The sequence below is a fragment of the Lissotriton vulgaris genome, chromosome 2_1, assembly GCF_964263255.1.
Source record: "Lissotriton vulgaris chromosome 2_1, aLisVul1.2, whole genome shotgun sequence".
NCBI classification, from domain to species: domain Eukaryota; kingdom Metazoa; phylum Chordata; class Amphibia; order Caudata; family Salamandridae; genus Lissotriton; species Lissotriton vulgaris.
Window position 1 is genome coordinate 2,075,115,257 of NC_141687.1, and position 21,858 is coordinate 2,075,137,114.

General features: G+C 44.9%; 1 protein-coding gene across 1 annotated transcript; it reads right to left on the minus strand.

Moving 5' to 3' along the window:
• Positions 1–17,482: 17,482 nt before the first annotated feature.
• Positions 17,483–21,403, minus strand: LOC147733745 (disintegrin and metalloproteinase domain-containing protein 9-like). Its single transcript, XM_086959013.1, has one exon. It carries the CDS (start codon positions 21,301–21,303, stop codon positions 19,090–19,092), a length of 2,214 nt encoding a protein of 737 aa, XP_086815139.1. The 5' UTR covers positions 21,304–21,403; the 3' UTR covers positions 17,483–19,089.
• Between the last annotated feature and the right edge of the window lie 455 nt (positions 21,404–21,858).

The window sequence follows — 21,858 nt, forward strand, 5'->3', positions numbered from 1 at the left end:
CATGCATATAGATAAGGTGGCATCTCTGATGTCAGTATACAGATCTTAGGGTTATACACTCTAGGAAGCAATATGAACATCCTATGAATCATTATACAACAATGTGTCAACTTCCATAACTATAGATGTCAGATTGCGTATTGCAATACAACATATCCCTTGACCATTGCACCATAGTGGGAGGTGATCCTCTAGATCAACGATTAGCAACTCCCCGCTTAGCAATCAACAATCCCATGACAAGTAAACGCTGTATATCTTTCCGTATCCGCTTAGAATAACCAAGGAGAGCTAGCAAGGGGTCCGGTGTCAGAGGCTCTCCAGTAATATTGCTTAATATTTGCAATATTAATATCAAGTAATTGGCTATGTCGGAGCACAACCAAGCTAGATGCAAGAATCCCGCTGGTTCCACACCACATCTTTCACACTTCTCTGTGTCCCGAAGACCGTATCTATGCAATCTAGCTAGGGTATAATAAACACTATCAAGGAATTCAAATTGGAGGAGTTGGTGCCCTCCATTCAGGGTGATACTCTGTGTAGCTTCACAACAATAGCGCCATGTGTCGTCATCTAGCGTGACCTCCAAATCAGTCTGCCACTCCAGCCTGGCTTTAATGAAAAAATTCTTCAGGTAACCTTGCACCATACTATAAATACTGGAGACTATTTTACAGGGGTATTCTGCACGTAGCATAAGGGAGAAGGGGGCCACTTCAGGTGGTTCCATCATTTCCTCTCCAAGTACGTTGAGGAGCGCATGCCTGACGCTATAGAGGTGAAACCTTTTTTTCTGAGACTATCTCATCTCATCCTCTTCCCTTACCCTCTTAGAATAAGTTGCCCATTTTGAAGATATCAAGTAGCACCAGAGCTCGTAGTACTTCCGGCTCACTAGTTACCAGCAGCCATAAGGACCATTCAATTGGTGTGAGTGGGGAATACAAAATAGAGACGGCTTGTTGTTTCATTAGATTTGGCCATGCGTGTGTTGGTGGTATTTACAGATTCCAATGTACCTGCGTGCCTGGCTGGCGCCCGAAACAGGAATGCAGTCAGGTGAGAGGGCGCAGCCGCAACTCTCTTTATATGTAGGTGCTGAGGGAGGGATTGTTGGTGCAGCCTTTAAAAAGTTGAGAACATTACGCCACTCAATAGTAGAGTTCCAGATCCTACATATGTGAAGATTATTAAGTTGTATCCAGGAAACCGTATCCCTCTCCGCAACTCTCTTTATATGTAGGTGCTGAGGGAGGGATGGTTGGTGCAGCCTTTAAAAGGTTGAGAACATTGCGCCACTCAATAGTAGAGTTCCAGATCCTACATATGTGGAGATTATTAAGTTGTATCCAGGAAACCGTATCCCTCTATGGCTGTGGTACTCTCTGAGGGCGCATGGCAGAGTCTCAGCCACAATAGCGTAGAGTAGGGGTGATAACGGGCACCCTTGATGAGTGTCCCCTGAAACTTTAATAGGAGAGGTTACCAGATTGCTCATCCTGAATCTAGCAGTTGGGGAATTATATAAGACTGCCACCAACTGAGAGAAGAGGTTGCCATCCATCTTAAAACTAGCACCATGAATTTCTATTCAACAGAATCAAAGGCCTTTTCGGCTTCTAGAAATATCGCATCTGCCTTGATCTCTGGCTTAGTGTGTTGAATAGTGTCAAATACAGTGCGCAGGCTATGAGTTAGGGTGCGCACAGAGATAAACCCTGCTTGCTCGGGTCTAACCAATGTCGGGACTAATGGGGCCAAGGGCCAAGCTTTTTTCCAAAACTTTGGAGAATAGTTTAGTGTTGACGTTCAATAATGACAACTATCTATAGGATGAGCATGGATAAGGAGGCTTGCCCGGCTTCAAAAGAGTGACTAGCAAAGCATCTTGCATGGTTAGGGGCATGACTCCACTCTCTCCCATCTCCTCAAACAGGGTGATTAAGTGGGGAACTTGTAGATCTTTGAACTCCTTGTAGAAAGCCACGGTTTAGCCGTCCTGTCCTGGGGAACTACCAGCGTGCATAGATTTTAAAGCTTCTTGGATCTCCCAGGCCTCAAGGGGTCTCATAAGGTAGTCGCTGTGCTCATCGGCTAGCCACGGATGTTTGATTTGTTCCAGACACTCCAGGACTATGGTATCTTCACCAGCCAACCTAGTTTGATATGTCTGAATAGTAATGACTAAATCTGTCTGGTATAGCATCAGGGTCTCGCAACGTCTCACCTGTTACTACACAGAGTTCTGTGACACCAGCAGTCTCCCGTCTGCCTCTCAGTAAGGCCGCTAATGTTGCGCCTGGTACTTCCCTAAAAGCTTTCCCTCTCTGTCGGCATCCTTATGGTACTCCTCCAGAGTTTTTTTTAAACTCCTCCGTGATCTGATCATTCCCTCCCTTCAAGGCCTCGTACTCGATGGCAGCCAATTTCTTTTCAAGTGTTTCGAATTGCCCTCTAATTGATCTGAGCACTCCTGACTGCTTGGCCATATAGCTATCCCTCTGAAATAGACCTTAAAGGTCTCCCATATTGTAGCAAACTGGGTTACGGACCCAATATTTGTGTCAAAGAAAGTCTTGATAGCTTCTGTCATCTCAGTCTTGAATACATTATCTAGGAGTGCGTAGGGTGGGAACCTCTAAGTGAATATGACTGGTCTTTTAAGTGGGCTCTCGAAGTCTAACTGTATAGGTGAGTGGTCTGAATATGAACATGGGTGCATCTCGCAGCCGCGAATCGCAGGGCCCAAGGAACCAGAAGTGAACTAATAATCGATCCTAGTAGACAAGTCATCTGGGGCTGGATAGTGTGTGAAGCCCCCAGCCCGCTAGATCTCGAGCGCCAGACATCCACCATGTCCAACTCTGCAATTGCATCCTCCTTTACCCTAGCAGCTAACGACTGATGCCGAGCAGGACCCACCGCCCCATACCTGTGGAAGCAGAGTCAGTCATCTGAAACGATCAAGGAGCTCTAGATAAAATTGCAGGTGTTCTAAGTTTAGGGCCATTGATATTTACAAAGATGAACTCCATTCCTTTCCCTTTACATTTGGAGATGTTGTATCTGCCCTCCCTGTCCGTCTCAAGAGCTTCGAGGGAAATACCAGTACAAGGGTTAATCCATGTGAACACCCCTCGCGCATGAGTAGAAAAGCCTGCAGTGTGAAATGTACCATGTAATTGTCTACAAGGTAGCAATGGGCTATCTATGGTCAGGTGAGTCTCCTATAAGAGGGCTATGTCTATACTATGCCTATTGAGATAAGTGATCACTTTTCTAGTTTTCCTAAAATCGTTTAGGCCCCTGACATTCAAGGTTAGCAGCCGCAACCTATCCCCAAGAGTCTAAGAAAAGGTTCCTAATCTTGGCAAGGCCTCCTGTAGGCCTGACCAAATAAGTACCCCAAGTCTTTTTCCTATCACGGGTCACCTGTGCCAGAGTTATTGAATACGCTGTGTGTATTGTGACCATGACAAAACAATACAGTAAAAACCCCTACAGAGGAATTCCCCCAACCTCCCACAACATGCAGACCCCAACTTAGCATAGTCAAAAAAAAACACCCCCCTTCCTTCCACATAGAGATCACAAGGCATAAAGCCATGCAGTGAGTAACACACAGGGGCGGATGTTACCACGACACTGCAAAGTTCACCAGTGAAACAGGAACGTAGTAATGCCATCGGGACACATGTGAGGCATCCGTGTAAAGCCGTTATAACACCTTCCTGTCAGTAAAGGTAGAAAAGCCCCTACCTCCTACACCCGTGTGAAAGTATTCCTAAAATCAGAACATCCAATTTTAACATTGTAATGACCTGATAATTCTGCCAATTACAAGGGCATTCTTACCTTATCCCTTCTCAGAACCCAAAAAGATACAACACTTCACAATATTTACCTAAGAAAGGAATAATACCAACAAATAACTAAAGATATATGGCATATGCTGGGGAGCATACGAAAAACAACGCCCATAGGTGACAACAACGCAAGAACAACACCAGTGACGACAAAACAACCCGGGAAAAACAACGTCACTGGGTAAAACAACACAAGAAACCAAGGGCCACAAGGTAACAACGTACCCTAGGGTACGAAAACACAACACAATACCAAGAGCCACAGGATAACAGCAATGCAAACAACAATGCAAAACAAAGCCCACCCTGGTGGAGCTAAAACAATGCACACTCCTCCTGACAATGCCTCGGGGTATAATGGTATTTATTCTGGGGTTTCTTTATTACACAATGATAGAAGGACGAAAGAAAGAAATCACTACTATGTCATGATAGGCCTCTTCAAATCAATCCCTAAGCAATTGCTGATGCAATTAGAATACACATATGTAGAGCTCATATGTAAATCAGCATATAACCTGAAAATAGGAGACGATAGTTAGATAAGAACAGTTAGGAAATAAGAGTTAGTGGAACACCTCACCAGGTTCTATACATCCAGCTTCCACTTCGCCAGAGGGGAGTCCGTTTCTCCAGCCGAATCAGGATTCTCTGCTCCACCGTCACAGCTACACGTCTGTACTGTGATGAACTACCAGTGGTCGAGAACCAAACACCCCCTTAAGTACAAGTGGAAACGTTGGTCGAAGCTTCTAGCAAGCCTCACCCCCTGTTCCCATCAGATTCTGTACCACTCCGCACCAAGGTCACAGCTTCAGCTAGCTAGGCGTCTGTTACGACTTTAGGGCAGAGTGAGCACATTCCTCCGACAAGAACCGGTTCCTGCTAGTATACAAAGTACGTAAAACAAGTGAGAAGTAAAACATGACTCCTCACCCAGAAAAGCTTAGAAGATGGCGACAGCTTAGAAAATGGAGTCGCTCAAGCATAGGCCACTATTCTAGCAAAGAGCCCGAATTAGTATGCAAGATGGCTTTAGAGTATGCCAAAGCCAAAAGGTAAGCCCTGCCTTTAAGTAAGATGCAGTTAGGCACGGAAAGAACATTATTGAGTCCTATTTTACAGGCAATCTATATTATGCGGGCCTGCATAGCACTAAATTAGAGCAAAATATACTGAGATGGTAGTGGGCAATGGTCATAATCGAGCCAAATATCCATAAAAATGGCTCAATCACTACAAACATCCAATGTGGCCCTCCCTCCTGGCTTCTCAAATTAGCATGAACAGTACTTGCGATATGCAGACTTTGTCGTCCCATTAGTAGCGGCCTCAAAGGATCTGTCTGAAGACAATAGTCAGGCAAAGCCCAGTGTAAATTGCTCATCATTGACACAAATCCCACTGTTAAAGTTTGGTTCTAGAGTGAAAATCTGCCGATCAATGTCATCTGTAGTCTTGCTCCTTCATACCACCACCAGCCGCATTGTCCAGTCTCTCTGCCTCTTTGTTCCGCCCTTCAGCCTTAGAGTATTCCTTTAGGGCTTTCTGTATAGATTTTAAATCTAAGAAGATCTTTGATTTGCCATTCATAATGACTCAAAGTCTGGCCGGATAGAGCACGGCATAGTCTATGTTTTGCTCACATACGGTTCACTTCAGTAGGGCAAACTGTTGTCTAGCTGCCTGGACCTTCATGGTAAAGTCCGGGTACAGAGATATCGTGGAGCCTTCGTTTTTCAGGTTGTTTTTTTTCTCTAGCTTATTTTAAGGCCGGGTCCCTGTCTCTATAATTTAACAAAGCGGTACAAAAGGGGATGATGGACGGAGCGTTTTTGAGCAAATCAAACACTCACCCTCAGTCAACTGATCTGGGTTTAATCCACCACCATTCTTTAGCTCACTCAGCCAGCCCAGCTCAGACATGGCCATATGCAAATCAGTCTGACCCTGTGGCATATGGCCATGTCTGAACTGGGGTGGCAGAGTGGGCTAAAGAATGGTGATGGATTAAACCCAGATCTGTTGACTGGGTGTGAGTGTTTGATTGGTTCAGATGCTCCGTCCATTACCACCCCCTTTTGTACAGCTCTAGAATTTAACAGCTTTGCAATCACAGGTCGCGGCGGGGCACCTGGAGGAGGCTCAGGGCCAAGTGAGCGGTGAGCACGCTCCACCACAAATATTGCCAAGAAGGTTTCACGTCCTAGTAATGTGACAAGGAGTTTCTGTATGAACACTTCCAATTTGCCCATTGCAGTAGATTCCGGCAGGGCGGTAATATGTATATTACTCCTCCTGGACCTAGCATCCAAATCTTCTGCCCTGTCTTGCAGCGAAGCAAGAGTTTTCGGCAGCTGTTTTTGGACAGTGCCAGACTCCGATTGAGCCTTCTCTACCTCCGACACACGTTTTTCAGTCATGTCAATACATTCAATGTGGTTGTCGAGGCTGTCCGACATTCTGTCCATGCGATATGCCAAGGTGTCAATCTTCCCATCAATAGTTGATAGGCTTTTCTGCATCACTGCCAGGATCTGTCTAATATCACCAGCCGACTCGTCCGTCTGCTCCTCGGAAGACCGACCCCCTCCGCCTCCCTATTCCTCGATTTTCTCTGTTCAAACTGTAGCATAGTTTGAGATTTAGCCACCTTGCCCATACTGAAACCAGGGGAGTCGAGGGTGCCTCTCACCTCCAAATTACGATTGCCCCAAGCTACGTTCGTGGAATCAGGGGTATCAACCGTCCCCGCACAGCATCAGCTCAAGCCCAGTGTTGGAGCAGCAGGTACGGGCCGAGAGGGCCACCAGACTTCCAGTGATGAGATCTACTAACCACGCATTGGGAGGGCCTCTATAAGGCACAGATAGGAGCCGCACAGCCACAGTTCATGTCAGCATTCACATGGACTCTCAAAGGTAGTTCTCACCAAACGTAAACCGGGCCCCAAGGACCTCCTATAGGCACAGACAGGACTTCTCCGGGCAGCTATGCTGGCTACAGTGTGTGTGCTCTCTTTTGCTACGCTCTCCAGGCACTGGACTCCTCTCAATTCTTTTTGCCACCCGTAGGCCCTGTGCCGTCAGCTCTCTGCAGAGCTGTGTGGGAGAGATCACTACGCCCCCGTACTCTGCAGCTATCTTCACAGCTGCGGCTCCACCACGGATGGGCTTAATAGGCGTTTGGCGTCGCCGAATCGAACCCAGGGCGTTCACGCTAGGAGATACTTCGGGCACCAAATCAGTCGGTCAAAATTACCGCTAGCAGGAGTAGTGCAGGTGCGTCAGGGGCAGTAGGCCGGGCGCCCCCTTCCAGACACTGCAGTATTGTGTGTCTCCACTGCAGGGCCCAAGGTTACAATGGCGGGGATGATGTCACAGCCTGTGCCCGGCAGCTCTGCTCGCATTCAACAGGCCACACACACGCTCAAGGCGCATGATTCCAGTATTGCGGCCTCCGGGGCCCACCCCAGCGACCGTGTCCCAGCTGGGCTGTGTATCTGAAATTTCGCCAGTCCGGTGCATATCTTCTAGTTCCTTGCGCTCTGCGCTGGCTCTGTTAAGATCCATGGGCAGACGTCACCACAGTAGCCGCACCCAGGCTAGATAGTCTTCAAGAGCCCTCACGGCCTCTAGGGCTTACTTCCGGCAGTAAGGTCTCAGCGGCGATGACAATCACTCTAGAGAGGAGTGTGGGCCTCGAGAGTAGGCCGCGCCAGCCTCCGATCCTTATGCACCCAGATTCCCACAACGGGCACACCGATCAGAAGTGCAGCTCAAGCGCTTCACTTTCTGCAGGTCAGTGAAAGCATGCCATCGAACTCTGGGACCTACTCAACTCATCTTACTCGGACGTCACCTTCCTGATGGAGACCTGGATGAACCACTCCTCAGCGCCCGACATCGCCATCGCTATCTCGGACGGCTACAAAATCTCCCACAGAGACCACACAACAGAGTAGGAGGAGGGATTGCCATCGTCCACAGGAACACCCTCAGAATCTCGACCAGCACCAATGACACCCTCAGCGCTGCCGAACACCTGCACTTCAAGATCCACATCGATCTAAACACCACCCTCAGAGAACCCTCATCTACAGACCCCCCGGCCACAGTTCAGCGATGCCATCGCCCTCGCATCCACGGACTACATTTTCCTCGAGGACCTAAACTTCCACCTCGAGAACGCTGACAGCAACTCCACCACCCTGCTGGACAACCTTGCCAACATCGGACTCAAACAGCTCGTCTCGACCCCCACCCACTCCGCCGGACACACACGCAACCCCATCTTTTCCACCAGCAACAACGTCATCTTCAGCCACACCACCGAACTCCACTGGACCGACCACCGCTGCGTCCACTTACCATTCAAGAAACCCACCACTCATCATCACCCTCAACGACCCCCGAACACAACTGGACCAAGGTCACCGAACACCAGCTAATCGCCAGCCTCGCCTGAAACCCACCAATCGAGTCCGCCGACGCTGCCGCCCGCAACCTCATGCAATGATTGACAACTGCGCCAACACTCTTGCCCAATGAAGAAACCCTCCAACTGACCCACCAACAGAAAAGCCTCCTGGTTCACCACCAACCTTCAGGCATCCAGACAGACCTGCCAAAGACTCGAGAAGAAGTGGCACCACGAACAGACACCAGATAACAACATAGCCCACAAGAGTGCCATCCGCAGGCCCATCAACTCATCCAACTCGCCAAAAGGAGCTCCTTCAAGGAACGCATCGACAACAACGCACACAACAGCAAAGAGCTCTTCAACATCGCGAAGGAACTCTCCAACCACAGATCCAAGGACATCCAGACTTCGCAAGACGTCTGCAACTCGCTTGCCACCTACTTCCACCGCAAGACCGAGACATCCACGACAGCTTCAACAACCAGACCCCCCCCCCCCGACAGCCACCAACACCTCTGAATCACCGCCCCCGCCACACCGACCTCCTGCTCTCCTGGACCCACGTCAACGACAACGGCACCATCAAAACCATGAGCACCATCCAATCCGGCTTACCTTCCGACCCTTGCCTACACCACATCTTCAACAAAGCAATCACCAATGGTACCCCACCTCCGGAAGATCATCAACACTTCCTTCGAGACCGCCACCTTCCCAGAGAGCTGGAAGCACGCTGAGATCAATGCCTTACTCAAGAAACCCAAGCCGGACCCTAAGGACCTCAAGAACTTCAGGCCCATATCCTTGCTCCCGTTCCCAGCGAACGTCATAGAGAAAACTGTCAACAAGCAACTGACACGCTCCCTCGAAGAGAACAATGCTCTGGACCCGTACCAATCAGGATTCCACAGCAACCATAGCACCGAACTGCCCTCATCGCCGCCACTGACGACATCAGAACCCTGCTAGACAACGGCGAAACCGCTGCACTCATCCTCCTCGACCTGTCGGCCGCCTTCGACGCCATCTGCACCCACACCCTAATGCACACGCCTCCACAACACAGGGTTACGCAAAAAAGCCCTGGACTGGACCTCCCTCACCGGCAGAACACAGAGTGTCCGACTCCCGCCTTCCATTCGGAAGCCACCAAGATCATCTGCGGCGTATCCCAAGGATCATCACTCAGCCCGACACTCTTCAACATTTACATGGCACCGCTCGCCAACATCGTCCGATCACACGACCTCTACATCATCTCATATGCAGACAACATGTGATCCTCTCTATCACCAAGGACCCCACCCGCGCCAAGACCAACCTCAATGAGGGAATGAAGGCCGTCTCCGAATGGATAAAGAACAGCCGCTTGAAGCTGAACTCGGAGAAAACTGAGGCCTTCATTCTCAGACCCACCCTCTCCGCCTGGGACGACTGGTGGCTGGCCACTGTGGGAGCCGCACGGACACCAACCGACCACGCAAGCAACCTGGGATTCATCCTAGACTCATCGCTATCAATGACCCAGCAAGTCAATGACGTGTCATCCTCCAGCTTCAACATCCTCTGCATGCTCTGCAAGATTTGCAGATGGATCCCCACTGAAACCAGAAGGACGGTTACCCAAGCCTTGTCAGCAGAAGACGAGACTACAGGAACGACCTCTACGCAGGAACCACGGGCAAACTACAAAGCATACAGAACGCCTCTGCACGCCTCATCCTCGACATCCCCCGCCAGAGCCACATCACAGAACACCTGAGATACCTGCACTGGCTCCCCGTCAACAAGAGGATCACCTTCAAGCTCCTCACCCACGCTCACAAGGCACTCCACATCACCGGACCGGAATACCTCAAAACATAACTCACCTTCTACATCCCGAACCACCAGCTCCGCTCCCCATCAACCTACAACAGACCCAGGACATTCTGACCTTCAGGAGACTCATCAAGACCTGGTTGTTCAAACAGTAGCAGTTCCCTCCACCCCTTACCCCAGCATTGGGAGACCCTCACAGGTGAACAGTGCGCTTTACAAATGCTTGATTGATTGATTGATTGAAAATACACAGATGCCATGATAATTTACGAATTATGACGATGGGTCGCAGAGCACACTCAACATGCGGCAAACTTATGCCTCTGCAAGCTCCGCCCCCCCCCCCCCATCCACCAGTTCTACCTCATGACCACTAATCAATTCCTGGGCAGTTGTCAAACATGCACATGAAATGCCTGATCATAATTTATCACAAGAAAAAACAATGGTTCTTGTGGGTAAATGAAAAAAAAGGTTGCCAATTAAGAGGATGACCAGATGGTCATTGTAATGTGCGACTGACTTCGGCAGTTGCCTCACGCGTCCCATTCTAGGCGCCTTTATGGCTGCATCGTAATGGGCCAGTCAGAGTCCTTTCTGACTCCTTCCGACAGACTCATTATGATGGAGGCAGTCAGAAAAGAAACCAGCAGGTCACTCCGGCTGGCTTCCGACGTGTTCCAGTTGGAATCTGACCTGTAACCTCGAGGGCAGCTCTTTCCACTCTTGAGATTACGATCTCGGTTTCAGACATGATTTCCATGCCGTTCTGTCTGAAATGGAAACCATGTCGGAAAGCGTGTTAGGGGGCCTCCAGCAGGGCCACTTTGGGGCACAGCCTCCGGTTGGAGGCCGAGGGGGAACCTATGGTGCGGCACTGTTCAGCCCGGCAGCCTGTGGCAGGCACCTTAAGGTACCTGCCACAGGGTGCAGGAAGGAACTGCACCTCCCATTTTTCTATGGGAGCATGCATTATGGCAGGTTACGGCCGTAATGCATGCTCGTATAGTGAAATATAGGAATGCGACCGAACAGTGTTTGGTTGCATCCTAATGAGGAGGTCGGGCCGCTGACTGGGTGTCGGTCGGTCCCATGACCGAGTCGTTGTCAGGGAGCAAGTGATTCCGCCCAACATCATATTGAGCCCCCCAGTTTCTTCATGTGGCTAAACTCAAGGTCCCCTGACCTAAAACAAGAAAAGAATTGCATTCTTGGATGTAGAGGTTTTTGCTGAAGGAGAAAATGTTTTAACAACTTTATATCAGAAACCCACGGACTGAAACCAAGCCCTCCGTTACTCCGGAGAGACAATTTTTAAGGATACAGCATAGTTGTTCAAGTAATATTGATTATTTCTTCCATGCTAACAATTTACTACATAAACTGTGTGTGCATAGATATCCCGGAAAACTTAAAAAACTCTATGAAACAAGCATGGTTTACCCCTCGTGAAACTCTTTTAGAAAAACAATTAAAACCAGGTTTAGAACGTCTAGTCTATGTCTCAACTTACTGTTTGCACACAAATCAATTTAACAAAAAAATCCTTCAGAATTGACTTCTACTTTCTAATATGAATTCCTACTTTGAGCATCCTCCATTTGCTCTCAAAAACGATCAAGGCATCAGGAGGTAGATAGTACGAGCTTAGATTCCTCAACCTACACAGAAAGTTGATCTGAGACAGATTTGGACGCTTCTATCATTAGAGGATTATCACAAATGAGGCACCTGTGTTGCATGTGCACAAACAATTGAGGGAACTTATTTTGAATACAATATTACAAGGTATTAACATACCTCATTTTCAATTTGCAAAACAAAAAATGTTGGGTATGGCATTATCTGCATATCTCATCAGTTGTATATAGGAAAGACCAACCAGGAAATTCGCCAAAGAATTATACAGCATCATTCGTGCATATGAAAGCAGTATGTTTAGCACCACAAGTGAACCATTTAATTGAAATAAATCACTCTGAAGAAGACTTCAAGTAGATGGTTTTGGCATCAATAAAACCCAGGGGCAGGTGACTTTGAACATAGACTGGTCCAAAAAGAAGCTTATGAAATACTTTGTTTTGACAAATTGAGGAATGGTCTAAATGAAATGAATGAACTCCAAAATCTGTGACCTGGTGCTACTGCAGCTTGTTAAACAACTCTGATATTTGTTTTTGCACTCCAGGATGATTTTTGCCAATCTAACTTATTAAAATTTGATAAAGAAAGAGAAAAGTATGAACCACAACTCCCAGGATGCATTCAATCAACTCTCTTTTTACATGAGATAGGTTGGAAGAATGTTGACCAATGAGGGAAGCATTCATTCAGATGTAACTTGTTTTGATAAAACACACAAGCAACTGTGGTGACATGGTTTAAGCAGGAAGGAATGATTCTACGGACATTGTGCCGAAAATAAAGTAAGTCGTGGCCATAGTATTTCCCTGACACATGCGTGTGTTTCAACGTATCCACATTTTAGATGCGCTGGCATTTAAACAATAAATAAAACATTCCGTGCCGGCTTCATTAAATTAGTGAATGCACATAGAATACATGTGGACACTATGCTGTTTTCTCAGCAACGCACCTTTTGACTAGGAAGAGACAATACAGCCCGATACATTGTATCCCTCGGTCAAAATAGACGGCACCAGCGCTCCACTCCACGCAGCCACACCTTTGTCACTTGTCCGGAGAATCAAAACAGCACGAACACCATGAAGTATTTTTTCAACATGCAATGCACTCCAATGTTTCTTTTTTAATGACAACTCACTCACTTTGAGATCATCCACCGAAGCCTACGAATTAAGTTGCAGTGAGTTGATGACGGAAGTGAAAGAATAAATTTGAATATAAAATCATCAATTACTCAATAACAAAGTGGGTTCATTGCATCAGAACCATACATATTTTTTATTTTGATGCATCAAACATCCTTCGCCAGTTATTTCATCCGGCACCTTTTGATTTATTGAAGGTATTTAACCGCATAATTGAAGTCTGGCGTTCATAGTCAGGATTTCTACTAACCATTATGGCCCAATATCATTAAGTCAGAAAATTAAGCAGTTTTAAGACCATTAGAGTAGAGTGTACAGTTTTTTTCACATAAAAAAGAAGTGTATAGCATAAGTGTTTTTATTTTCCTTTATTTTAGTGACCCCCCAGTTCAATAGTAACATCAATAAGAGAGTAAGGGTCAAAAGTAAACACTCTCATACCCCTGAATTAATGACTCAAACAACAAGAGAGTGTTAATACAAACAGACCATGCTAGCAAGGTTAGTACTCAATATCGCAGGTATGTTAGACAAGGCTATAAAAGATACAGGTCGTATTAGCAAATGACCATACTCTCTGCTTCCACCTCTTTTTACTAATTAATTTTCTTCACACTTCTTCTATAAAGGGTTGAGGAGTAGTGAGTACTCTTTTTAGATTCACTTTTCACTCCCCTAGCTATAAAAAGGGACCCAATGAAGACAACCGGCTACCAGTGTTCCACTGGGGCCTGAGGGTTCTTTTAGCTAGTTTTTCTGACACGTGCACTCTATTCTTTCCAGCTATCTTTTATAGCCTTGTCTAACATACCTGCGATATTGAGTACTAACCTTGCTAGCATGGTCTGTTTGTATTAACACTCTCTTGTTGTTTGAGCCCCCAGTTCAATAACCTGAAAAGAACCCCCAAATAATGTAGGGCTCGAAATGAGTCAAGTTTTAGAACCACCTGAGAGGTCTTTTTGCAAGCAGCAACAACCTGGCTTTAAGGGACCATTTGTTTATTGACATTTTGATTGATTTTGATTTCATGTCCCTTTGGAAAGCCTAGTAAAATAAAGGGATGTCGCAATACACCTGGTGCTTCACCTCACCATTAGTGGGCCCATGCTAATTCAGCAAAGTGTAGGAGCCCTTCTTGAGTGAAAAATGTGAGAACTGGGATTTTTTCAGTTGTTTATTCCTGATGAGAATTATGGTGCTTTGTACTGGAATTTGTGTTAATTATGTGTAGCACTTTTCTGTAAAAAGTGCCCTAAAATGTGTTTAAAAATGTATATTATGTGGTTTGATGTATTTGACAGACTCTTTGACAAATATTTAAGTATTCTAATTAATACCAGTGATAAATTAAAGAAATTAGTTTTGATCACGTTGATTATGAGCCGTGATCAGTCATTTAAAAAGTTCATATTTAGTTGTGTCAGTACTGGCATTTTCCTGTTGTTCTTAAGTATAGATTGGCTGATCCTTGCTGACAATAAATAGGCCCAACCTCCATATTATTTACTTTTAGAAAGATGGCCTTTCTCTGCTCTTAGCTCTGTGTACCTGCAGCCTGTTTTCAATACATGTCCGGTGGCAGATGGAATTTGTGCATTCCCTCTAGACAGCCACACGCTAAGGAAGGATAGGTGTGACTGAGTGGCCTTCCACATCCTGACGTGTCATCCTGGTAAGGATGGAAGGGAGGAGCTGACACTTACACCTGAATAGGCAGTGTCCGACCCCACAGAAAGGGCTACATAACCCGTCAAGTGAGTCTGGAGCCATGTTGAGAGGTAGGACCTCTGTGCACTTCAAACCCCCTCCTTGAAGTCACCTCCACTGACCCCATCAAACAACACACTACTAGACTCTACTAGATCTGTGAAGAAGCTCTGCCAGGAGGAAGGACTGGTGTGCTGCTATATGGACTGCCATTCTACTGGACTGCTGCACTGGAAGAACTATTTTTTTTGCTGTACTACCCTGCTGCCTGCTACCCTCTGCCCTGCTGAGGAAGAAATGGACTGACCTACTTGAACCAAGGGTGATCTTGAGGGGCATGCTGGCTTGCCTCCTGTTCTAGGAATCAGGGATATCAAAGTCTTACCCCTTGCTCATGTGCCTGGGACAATGGAAGTGGATCCAGGAGCTTGCTTCAGTGGAGCTGACATCCTCTGGTGCGTGAAGCAGAACCAATGCATCAGTGCTGTTGCAGGAACACAGCCGGTGCATCGTACTTAGAACCAGTGCGTCACTATTGGATCCGACGCATCAGAACCACTGCACACTGACGCTGCAGTGAGAGAAGATCTACGCATCCCCTTGACAGTGTGGAGAAACCAAACACATCGTCTTCCGAACCAAAGAATCTTGGACTCGACGGTTCGCCATTGTTGCGTGGAGAATATCAATGCATCACCTCGGCTGCACCCTGCTTCATGCTGTTTCGACAAGGATCAAAGTACTTTTGTTCAGTGGGGTTTGCGTGGCTCCTGTACACGGCCCGCGCTCCATCATGGTCGGCCTCAACACGTCACTTCGCTTGGGTCCAGCAAGACCAGACAACTCAAAAAGGCGCTTAATGCTTTTAAGAGCTATATTCACTTTTATACTTTAAAAATTCATATCTTGACTTCTACTTATTGGATTTTTGTTGTTTTGGTGTTTTATTTATAAAATCATAATCTATTTTTCAAAACTGGTGTGGAGTTTTTATGTGGTGTTTTCGGTATGTTACTGTTTAAAGTGTTTCACAAATACTTTACACACTTCCTCTTAAGTTAAGTGTACCTGTACTGTGCCAAGGCTACCAGAGGGTGAGCATAGTTTAATTTACAGTGTGTATCTGACTTACCCTGATAGGATTGTGGTTCTTGCTTGGACAGCGTGCATACCTCTGCCAACTAGAAACCCAATTTCTAACACCAACCATTTCTGCAACATGATAATTATAAATAGCTGCTTTAAAAGGGAAAGGGCGTACCATACGCTCAGAGCAGCTCTAATACAGTTAAAACATTAAATAGTTTCACTGAAGTGTCTGTTGAGACCAACCTTTAGTCATTAGCCAACATACAAGAACAGAGCTGCAAAAAGAAAGGATATCCCCCCCATTCTCATTTAACAGCAGCATTGATTTAAGAGTAGACAGCATTTAGGACCTGTGTGTCATTTGCAAGGAAAGGATGGATTCAAGGAAAGTAAGTAATAGACTAAGAGGAAGAAAAGGTAAATGTGAGTGAAGTGGGAGGATCGAGTGGCTTGGCAAACACAGTAAGGACGGACTTAAGCAAAGGGACAGAGCAAATATGTAAAATATGGTGTACAAAGGGACAAACGCAGAGGAGCAGAGAGCATGATTGTGGGGAACAACTTAATTAAACAACATAATGGTGTGCTAGTGTATTTAATGTAAAAAATAAAATACACATTTAAAAAAGAGGAAGCACTGAAGTCATTAAAACTAGAAGAATTATAAATTGGATAAAACATTTGTGGGAAAATTTACAAAAACATTTATGGTGGAGGAAAAAATCTATTTCGCATTTTTTCCATTCACATATTTAATTATGTCATTTTATTTCCTTTCGAATATATATTGTGTGCTTGAACTATTACAAAGAAATAATAATACTAATACAAAGATTTTTAACAGGATGCTAAAACTTTTAGCAGTATTCCACTTTCAAATTAATATTATTAAAGCATGCACTTGTCACTTGAATTTAACACCACAATGAAACAGACAATGAAAAAATGGCTGGATTTAGAGTTTGGCAGACTGTGTACCCCATTGCAGGTGGTGCCAGACAAATGCTCACTCTGCCCGCCTCCTTTAGAGACTAGCACATGTTAGGTATTCCTTTAGCAGAGCCCAAATAGCTCCTTTGATGGGATACTTTCTCTGATGGCCAGCATGAGTTGTAGTCATATGTGCAAGGGCATAGATCACAGATACTATTTAGGTTGGCCAGTGTAATGACTCTTTCATTCCTGCCAGGCACAGCCAGGACAAACATGGATGTGAAGGACAGGAATGAAACATAATGACTCCCCCACACCTTGGAAAAAACTCCCAGGGAGTGTGGGGGGAGGAGGGGGGGGGGTATAACTGGATTAGTTTGTCTTGCTATCAGAAACTCCCACTTTGGAGTTTGTTTTTTGGGGGTAAAAATTAAGTAAAGGTTTTGGTGGAAGAACGACCAAACTGACGACGGACGTCCATCAAACGTTTCATACATTAACAGGAACCTCCATTAAGGTGTTTCTTTTCAGTTTACAGAGATGACCGCTGGGCAGCAGTCATCTCTAAATTTGGCAGACGAAAATCCTGTCAGGATGGCAGAGAGAATTTCCTCCGCCATCCTGAAGGACACTGTTTCATCCATCAAACCCTAACATCTGCCCCTAAATGCCTTTTTGCTAAGAAATCAATCCATCTGGTACACCAGCTGATGTCACTGCTTTAACCAACATATTAAAAAATATAACTAAAAATGAATACCACTAAAGGCAGAATTCAACTCAATTTTAGAAACAATTGATAAATAGAGCGCCACCATATCAACAAGGTGATGTATCCTGCTTTGCACCACCCCTTCAAGAAATATTTTATGTGAATTTTTATTTTGTATTACCATTCAGTCTCTTTAAGGCTATACTGTTACACAATGTTAGTTCAAAAATTGGGATCTTAATTTCATACGAAGATTGCTTTTATATCATGGAATAAGGGTTTGCTGTTCTCATTTAAGAAGGCTTGCTAACAGAATATTGAGGATTACATGTCGATAACCACAATATTGGTAAGTAAAGTATATAAGGATAAGTATACATTTACTAGATAACTCAACATCTATGTACTCTCTAGGTGTATAACTTGTCAAAGTACATATATATTGAGTTAAGAATAGTTAATCTATACTTATCACTATATACTTACTTTCATGCTATAGAGGTAGTCAATATTTTCATGTGGCGATATGTTTGTCCTCGATATTCTGCCACACAACCTTTAAGGAACAGGACACAAACGGTCCAATAAGGGTTATCAGTTCTTTGACCCAGGTGGTGGCTTTGGAGTAGGGATGGAATGAGTGTCAAAAGGAATTGGAAATATAAAGCTGAAGTCTGATTCGACCTGTAAAGGACCAAGATCTTAAGTGGGTAAATTAATCACAACCTTTAGAATTTTGCCCTCCAGCAGTCGATTAACCTCAATCCTCACCAAGTTCTATAAAAGATGATAAAACTGTCTTTTAAAGTTAAGCATCAGTACAGATAACTGTGTTGCAATCCTTAAAAAGAGGATTTATGACCAATAAATTAAATAATGACCATCAGAAGCATGGTCAGTAGTCAACAATGTTTGCAGGGGCCAGTGTCTGCAGACGTTCGCCCAGAGTTCACAAACATCAGTTTGCAAGTATTTAATTCTAGCAGAAATAACTGTGCAGCATTAAATCTTACTAAAGTTCCATCTTCCACATGGCTGATGATTAACACACATTTAGTATTTTCAGTTGTTTCAACTTAATTGTTATTGATTGCAGTATTTTTCTGTTATATTCCGGTTATGTATGGCTAATTGGTAACACTGTGAATTTGTTAATGCCCCATATATTCTCTGAAAGCTAAATAAAGTGGAAGCCAATTGCCTAATTACATTATGTATATGGTATGTACAGGCTAGGTCTAAGGATAATTAAAGGTTACAAAATAGTAATCTCTAACTGGTGTTTTTTGACATTTCAATTTTTAGTCACTAGGCAAGTCCAGCAGATTATTCCTAAATACATTTTCAGCATTCTGCTGGGTTTTAAACATCATTCTGAAATTTTATTAAAAATGAGACGTCAGTAACAGTCTCTGGAAAATGAATGTTGATCAGTAGTAACTGTGGCTGATGGAACAACAATGTAGCACGTTCTTAAAGTAAACAGCCACAACGTTTAAAGGACAATACATTAAACTTCAACCTCTACATAAAAAGACAGTTTTTATATAGTGTACTACACAGATTACTTACACAAGGCATCTCTAATGAAATGTTGAGTAGCTGCAACATAGATATATAACTGTGTATATCAAGCATGTTTGGCTCATGTATACCTTCATCTCTACAAAATGAATGTAGAATCATTTGATTTCACATATCCTGATTGCTTCTTTTTGTGTTTAAGTTTGAACTTTCTTCACAGAGAGTGAAGTGAACTTGTTGGAGAAGTGGGAGGAGCAGGTGAAGTACTGCTAGGCCGGCCTTCACTATCAGTGTCAGAGTCTTCATCTTTTTTCATGCATTGAAAGCCACCACGTTTTATGATTTTAATAATCACAACAATTACAACAAGAAGTGGAAGACTGACGCATAGACCTGTCACAAGTGGATAGTCAAAATCCTCTGATATTTTCTCAAATTCGACTTTCTGGATGCCAGAGTCTAGACTGCCACCACTTCCTTTATCTTTGCACATTGGAGGGGCCCAGCCTGTAGAACAGTGACAGTTACCTTTATTGTTGCATACTCCTTTGCCACTGCATGTTGTATATGCAGAACACAAATTTCCTAGGGACGATATATGGACACACTTCTGCTGTATACATATTTTCTCATCATCACATTTTGATCCATCTGAAACAAAAGCTGGGTCTGTTAGATCAGAAATCTTTAAATCGTCTATAGACATGCAGACAGAAGATTTTGCAGAGTAGTAAATTACGGGGGCTTTTGCAAATCTGAATGGCAAAGGGTTTGAATATGCACACTGCAGCTTTCCACACATCGCATCTTCAACAGTGCACCCGAAATATGATCCTTTAGTAGCAGAACCACAATTGCCAAACCTGTCCTGTCGAATATTAGCTTGCACAAAGCATGAAGCATCAGCTATATGTGAACCTTCTCCAAAGACTTTCTTACATTGTGCATCTGGATTTTGGCATTTACCTTTGTAGCAGTACCACTTTTGTTCACCGCATGTATTTCCATTTTGTTGAAAGAAGTCATCCGGACAAACCGGTGATATCCCATCACAATACTCAGGAAGATCACATTCATCAGTTACATCCCCACAAAGAGTGCCCTGGGGAAGAATCTGACAATGATTACAGCATGCTCCCCATGCACATTTAGCATCTTCTTTTAATTTACAATTACTGTCACAACATGCATCAGTTGAACACTCAGTAGCTGTTCCGCAGTCACAATCTTCCCCATCATCTACAATCTTGTTTCCACAGATTCGAGGGTACATCTGTACCCTTGGAGTTGGCTCATTCAGGAGGCAAGCTGCCTTAAAGATTGACACAAACGTTCCTAAATCTGCCACGCTACAGCTACTAAAGGTGGCTGCACCAAAAGTGTTGCCAATGTTTGTATTCATTACGCACATTGTTCCAGAACACTGACAGTCCCTGTAATTGTCATGAATTAAACCAAGGTTATGGCCCAACATGTGGGCAACTAGTATTGAAAATTTCTCAATACCTTGATCCTGCGGATACACTATTATTGCCCCATTATGTTGGGAACACATTCTTCCAAAGAATGTCAACCCACGACCCATGCTTGAGTCATATGAGAATAAGACTGGAATATCATAGCTCATCGGTTTGGGCCAAATCCATTGAATCCAAGACACAAATCTGTCAAGCTTCTCAAGTGTAGTGCCATTCAACAGGTCCACTTGATCTGAAGAAGCCCATATATCCAGGGATGTCATAAAGATGCGTATATCCAAGGGACTAAACCTGGTGTTGAGATAACTCACTAGCAGGACCATGTTATCTGTTACAGTAGAAACACTTGACCCAAAACTGTCAAACAAGTCCTTTGTGACAAACAACGCCAATTCCAGAAAGTGAGTTGTCTGGCTAGCTGGTGGAGGCCTGGCTGGATTTATGCTGGAGGACAGCTGCTCCTCCACTGTTTGGTTGCTGTCTGTGTCATTGTCCGGGAATAGCAGATCCTTGCCCAAGCTATCCAGTCGGTGGAGCAAGTGCTTGAAGCCAAGAAGGACTTGAAAGGGCTCAATAGCATAGCTGATGTTTGCAAACTCCACTAGCCCCCTCAAACCTGTGCAGGCCCTGAGCGTGGCAGCTGAGTTCGGGCTGTCCAGGACGTAGCCCTGATAGTAGCAGTCCTTCTTGAAAGGCTGAAGGTCTTGTGGTGAATTGTATGGCTGGCCGTTGAGGTACAGCCTTAAATCGGATGGAATGATGTTCTGCTTTTCCAAGTAAATAAAGTGCTTCTCACGTCCAAAGGTCATTGCATAGAGCAAGGAATCTGTCCTCTCGTCACTCTTTGGCAGCAACCTACGAGGGATCGTTATTTCGGACGCAGAGTAAAGCCTATCAAGGCCGACGCAAGGCGTCAGGCTGCAGAGCAGAACGGCGAGGGCAACGGCCATGTTAGGTGTCGCCCATGTTAGATATGGCCGTGTCCTTCCTCATCGAATAGGTTGAGCTTTGTCTAACATTGCTCTAACTTTCCGCAAGCGTCTGACGCAGCCCACTGTCATTGCGGAAGTGCTCGTGGGTGTGAAATGTTGCGGAACGTGTGCGTCTCCTGGTGATTGGTGAACTTGGAGTGGCGCGCGGTAGACGTAAGGTATATTAGATCTTTGACAGTTGACTGGAGGCAGGTTTCCCGTTCCACCTAAAACGAGTCAAACCATTCTTAAACGTCAAATTAAATGCTCATAGAAAATGTTCTAAAAAGAGGTTCTACAAGTGGCATTTACAAACCTGCATGCGTGTTGGACGAGCTGTGTGCCACTGAGACACATTTCCACAGGATAACTACATTTCCGAAACAAAAAGCTGAAACAGGCAGTAGACATAGAAGCAGGACCAAAGGTGCTGCAGTGAAAGCACGTATAGAAATAAAAGAACGACTATGCCGCATGCTACGTTTGCTATAATGGGTATACATTTAGAAAGCAAATTGCGATCCGCAGAGAAAA

What these genes read in the sequence shown, in the direction of transcription:
- LOC147733745 (XM_086959013.1), bottom strand. Translation starts at nt 21,303, where the DNA reads ATGGCCGTTGCCCTCGCCGTTCTGCTCTGCAGCCTGACGCCTTGCGTC.